The sequence below is a fragment of the Piliocolobus tephrosceles genome, chromosome 21 (genome assembly GCF_002776525.5).
Source record: "Piliocolobus tephrosceles isolate RC106 chromosome 21, ASM277652v3, whole genome shotgun sequence".
NCBI lineage: Eukaryota > Metazoa > Chordata > Mammalia > Primates > Cercopithecidae > Piliocolobus > Piliocolobus tephrosceles.
This window is the reverse complement of record NC_045454.1, coordinates 17,629,827-17,635,746: the sequence shown is the minus strand read 5'-3', so window position 1 is coordinate 17,635,746 and position 5,920 is coordinate 17,629,827. Positions and strand designations below refer to the sequence as shown.

General features: G+C 46.5%; 1 protein-coding gene across 1 annotated transcript in view; it reads right to left on the bottom strand.

Annotated features, from left to right (window-relative positions):
- FCGBP (Fc fragment of IgG binding protein) overlaps window positions 1-5,920 on the bottom strand; it is a 48,591-nt gene that overhangs the window by 32,205 nt on the left and 10,466 nt on the right. The window contains exon 3 of the mRNA XM_026447697.1: window positions 2,219-3,466. Within this exon, the coding sequence (XP_026303482.1) occupies window positions 2,219-3,466 (1,248 nt within the window). The remainder of the gene's footprint in view (window positions 1-2,218; window positions 3,467-5,920) is intronic.

The window sequence follows — 5,920 nt, the reverse complement described above, 5'->3', positions numbered from 1 at the left end:
GGGGGGGGGGGGGGGGGGGGGGGGGGGGGGGGGGGGGGGGGGGGGAGAAGGAGGAAGAAGCCTGCCTGGGCCTCAGAGGGAGGCATCCTGGAGTCCACTTTGCCTGGGAAGCTTGAGCAATTCGCTCACAACTGCCCATTTTTGCCCATTTTAAAGGTGGGGAAACCAAGGTCTGGAACCCCACAGGGAGATAGTTGCTCAGGCCTCTCTGAAAGTCCCAGGTTTTCTGATTCTCTAGTTTAACACAGAGCAGCCTAGAAGAAGGGAAGGCAGTTAAGTAAGAAAAGGCAGAAACAGTCATTAAAATGTTAATCTGTGTTTTTCTCTCCCCCTTTTCCCCTCTTCCCTACCTTCCCTTCAGGGTCAAAAAGAGCTAAGGGATTATTTATTTATTTTTTTATTTTTATTTTTTGAGACGGAGCCTCACTCTGTCTTCCAGGCTGAGTGCAGTGGCCCAATCTGGGCTCTCACTGCAAGCTCCGCCTCCCGGGTTCACACCAATCTCCTGCCTCAGCCTCTCTAGTAGCTGGGACTACAGGAGCCCCCTACCGCGCCCGGGTAATTTTTTTGTATTTTTAGTAGAGAAGGGGTTTCACTGTGTTAGCCAAGATGGTCTCGATCTCCTGACCTCGTGATCTGCCCACCTCGGCCTCCCAAAGTGCTGGGATTACAGGCGTGAGCCACCGCACCCGGCTGAGCTAAGGGATTTTTTTAAGGACAGAAAATGGAAGACAGGCTTCAGCAGGATGAAAAGGACTATGGAGTCAGGCCGCCTAGGTAGGAATCCTGGCTCAACCAACTGGCTCTGAGACACTGGGCAAGTGGTTTTAAACTCCCTCTGCCTCAGTTTCCTCATTTGTAACATAGGGGTAATAATAATACCTCCTTCATAGGGATCTTGGTGGGGGGTGTTTGAATTAAATAAGCTAAAACTCCAGAAAGCTTTAGAAGTAAACCTAGGTGTTAAATGGAGTGTTACCCATTATAATTAATCACCCACCGCTCCCTCATTCTATTTCTCAAGCCCAAAGTGGCTCCTTGAAGTTGGGTGGCTTCCACGCCTTGAAGGGTAGGGGAGGGACATTTTTGCCAGGTCCAGGAACCCCAGAGTCTTAGCTACATGGGAAGAAACAGCTTTTCCTCCATCTTCCTCCCAGTCTTCAAAAGTTTTTGCAGCTGGGTGTGGTGTCTCAGGCCTGTAATTCAAGCCCTTTGAGAGGCTGAGGCAGGAAGATTGCTTGAGCCCAGGAGTTTGAGACCAGCCCGGGCCACATGGCAAGACCCTGTCCCTACAAAAAATAAATTAAAAATTACCTGGGTGTGGTGGTGCATGCCTGTAGTCTCAGCTACTTGGGAGGCTGAGGAAGGACTGCTTTAGTCCAAGAGTTCAAGGCTGCAGTGAGCTGTGATCACTCCAGCCCAAGTGACAGAGTGACACCCTGTCTCTAAAATAAAAAAAGTTTTGAGGGAGAAGCCGTTATTCCCATTTTACAGATGTGGAAACTGAAGCCCACAGAGATGAAGTCACTTGTCCAAGATCACATAGGAGAGCTGGGATTTGAACCCTGGGACCCTGCACTACACTGACAGTGTCTCATGGACTGAGCCTGAGGTCACACAAACTGCCAGTTCGTATACATTAACTGTGTCAAAAACACGTGAAACACCTAGAAAGATTGCAAGATACTGCCCCTCCCCAATATGTAGTCATCTTACTATCATACATTTAGACCTCCTGAGTTTGGGTATCAACATTCCTACATGAGGTGTGGAGAGTGGCTTAGCAACTGGTGTGGCTATGTCAGTTGCTAAAATATCAAAATATTTCCAAACTGGTTGGTAAGAAGCTGCTGACCTGACTGTCCCCCACAACCCCAAAGATCCCTCCTTCTCAGCACCCTGGCTCTCCCCTAGGACCCTTCCCAGAACAAACCAACAGACAGGGGCTGATGCCAGCATGATGGGGGCTTCAGGACCCTGTCACAGTGCTCTGGCTGCTGTCTCTTCTGACTGGTAGTGCCCCAGCTCTCCCTGGTTGCTAAACATTTAGAATATTGTTTCTGGGAGGATGGGAGGGGCTGCGAAGACTTGAGGAAGGATGTTGCAGAGAAGGGAAGTGAGGGGAGGACAACCAGGATCCTGAAAGCACCAGAGGAGCAGGTGGGTGGAAAAGCGGTCACCAGGTGGACAGGACCAGGGGATATTTTCCATCACTCACTCCGACCGCAATCAGCTGCTGTTGCGTAGCCTGTAGCCTTGGCCAGTCCAAAGGTGAGCAGCCCGAAGTTGGTGGTGGCCTCGGCCGTGTGGATCGTGTCAGCCGTGCCTAGCTCCACTTCAGCATACGAGAACTCACTGCCTGGCACAGCCACCCAGGGGAGCTTGGCCCCCACTGCATGCCCATCTATGGTCAGCTCGCTGGTAGCCTTTGTCTGTGCCACCACCAGGGCCACGCCCTCAGAGCCTGGTACACTCTTGACCACATAGGCAGGGCAGTAGGCCGCCACATCCGGGATCAGGACCAGGTAGGGGTCATAAGTCACTTCATTCCTTATGGCACCTGTGCCAAACAGCAGGACCTGGATGCCCACATTTGCAGACAGGTAGAGTGACCGGGATGGCCGAACCTCAAACTCTACCACATCACCTGCCTGGAGCCCACGGGAGCCAGTGATACCCCCATGGTTATAGGTCAGCTGTGTGGCCTGGCTGGCCACAACGAAGGCCAAATCATAGCGGGACTGGGAGGCCAGCGGGGGTACTACATAGTGGGTGCCCCAGGCAGATGTGGGTAGCAGCTGCTCGACCACATGGTTACAGGTCGTATGTTTCTGGGCACAGCTGTGGCCAGAGAGGACAGCCACGGGGCTACTAGCTGTGACCTTTGACCCCGAGAGATCCACTGAGCTCTGTAGCTGGGCCACATTGTAGGGCTCTAGAGTCACACTTAGGACATCGCCTGCTGGATAGAACTTGCCATTGAATGTCACTGACCCCTTCAGCGTGACACTGACCGAAGCACCTGCGGCACCGGCCACCACGGCAAACTCCTTGACATTCCTGGCTGAGGTGCTGGCGGGTGTGAGCACAAAGTACTCGGTGCCCAGGGCCTGGATGGGCCGCAGCAGTGTCAGCTCTGCTGTGTTGGGCTTGGCATTTAGTGCCTGCACAGAGATAGCATGGTCAGAGTGGATCACCACCGCGTGCTGGAAGATCTTGCTGCCTATCATCTCAGCGTTGGCACTAATGTTGACCATGACAGACTCCCCAGGCCTCACTGTGACATTCTTTGAGGTTTTGTCTGCCTGGCTGAGGATGAAGACAGAAGCCGGGCTCTCTGACAGACTGGAGATAAGCAGGCAGGGGTAGGCCTTGCTGTAGGCCAGCTGATAGTTCTGCAGGAAGGCTGTGAGGAATTCGTTCCTGCCAGTGTTCTTGAGGTCCACTGAAGCCTCCTGGGTCATTCCTGGTTGAGAAAATACAGTTGTGGGTCCACTTATCCAATCCTCCTCACCTTTTGCTCTACACCCAGAAACATGTTGAAATATTAACTTGGGCTTTTCTTCCCCGCTTTGCTTTCCTTTCTTCTGATTCATGCAGCATTCGTCTACAAGCCTTGCTGGCTTTTGTTTTTCAAAAATCTAAACACCTTAGACAGGGCCCTCAAACTCAAATGCTGATGGGGCCAGGCAAGAAATATGAATGTGTGAAACAGTCCCGGAGGGGCGACTGTGGAACTGGAGCACTCCTACACCATCTAAAGTGGGTTGTTGCTTATGCAAATCAATCAGTGTGATACATCTTATCAACAGAATAAAGGACAAAAACTATACGATCACTTCAATTGAGCCAGAAAAGCATTTGACAAAATTTAACAACCTTTCATGATAAAAATTCTCAAGAAAGTGGATATGGAAGAAACACACCCCAACATGATGAAAGCCATGTACAACAGACCCACAGCTGCTATCATACTGAATGGGGAAAAACTGAAAGCCTTTGCTCCAAGATCTGGAACACAACAAGGATGTCCACTTTCACCACTGTTCTTCAACATATTGTTGTTAGTCCTAGCTAAACCTCTTAGACAATAGAAAAAAATAAAGGGTATCCAAACTGGAAAAAGAGAGGTCAAATTATCTTTGTTTGCAGATGATATAATCTTATATTTAGAAAAACCTAAAGACACCTGGGCTTGGTGGCTCACGCCTATAATCCCAGCACTTTGGGAGGCCGAGGTGGGCAGATCAAGAGGTTAAGAGATTGAGACCATCCTAGCCAACATGGTGAAACCTGTCTCTATTAAAAATACAAAAAAAAAAAAAAAAAAAAAAAAATTAGCCTGGCATGGTGGCAGACACCTGTAATCCCAGCTACTCAGGAGGTTGAGGCAGGAGAATCACTTGAACCTGGGAGGCGGAGATGGCGGTGAGCCAAGATTGCACCATTGCACTCCAGCCTGGGCAACAAGAGCAAAACTCCGTATCAAAAAAAAAAAAAAAAAAAAAGAAAGAGAAAAAAGAAAACGAGAAACACATTCAAGAAGCTATTAGAACTGATAAACAAATTCACTAAACTTGCAGGATACAAAATCAACATACAAAAATCAGTAGCATTTCTATATGCTAACAGCAAACAATCTGAAAAAAAAAAAGGAAAGTAATCCCATTTATAATAGCCACAAATAAAATAAAACACCTAGGAATAAACCAAAGAAATGAAAGATCTCTACAATGAAAACTATACAACAGTAATGAAAGAAATGGAAGAGGACACACACCAAAAAAATGGAAAGATATTCCATGTTCATGGATTGGAAGGCGCAATATTGTTAAAATGTCCAGACTACCCAAAGCAATCTACAGATTCAGTGCAATCCCTATAAAAATACCAGTGACATTCTTCACAGAACTAGAAGACTAATCCCAAAATTTATGTGGAAACATGAAATACCCAGAATAGCCAAAGCCATCCTAAGCATAAAGAACAAAACTGGAGGAATCACATTACCTGACTTCACATTATATACTACAAAACTATAGTAACCAAAACAGTGTGGCACTGGCATAAGAACAAACACATGGACCAGTGGAAAAGAATATAGAACACAGAAACAAATCTACCCACCTACAGTGAATTCATTTTTGACAAAGATCCCAAGAACATACACTGTGGGATATCCAGTTTTCCCAGCACCATTTATCTTCAATAAAATAAAGGTGGCATGTACCTGTAATCCCAGCTACACGGGAAGCTGAGGATTTATCTTCAATAAGTGGTGCTGGGAAAACTGTATATCCATATGCAGAAGAGTGAAACTAGACCCCTATCTCTCACCATATACAACAATCAAATCAGAATGGATTAAAGACTTAAATCTAAGACCTCAGACTATGAAACTACTACAAGAAGACATTTGGGAAACTCTCCAGTTCATTGGTCTGGGCAAAAATTTATTGAGTAATACATCAAAAGCACAGGCAACCAAAGAAAAATGGATAAATGGGATCACATCAACCTAAAAAGCTTCTACTCAGCAAAGGAAACAATCCACAAAGTGAAGACACAACTGACAGAATGGGAGAAAATATTTACAACCCATCGAGCTAAAGCAATTAGACGAGAGAAAGAAATAAAGACATCCAAATTGGAAAAACAAAACAAACAAAAAAGAAGTCAAATTATCCTTGTTTGCAGATGATATAATCTTATATTTAAAAAAAAAAACCTAAAGACTCCATCAAAAAGCTATTGCAGGATACAATATCAACACACAAAAATCAGTAGCCTTTCTATATGGTACTGACAAGGGATTAATAACCAGAATATAAAAGGACCTCAAACAACTCAATAGCAAAAAAATCAAATAATCTGATGTGTGTGTGTGTGTGTGTGTGTGTGTGTGTGTGTGTGTGTGTGT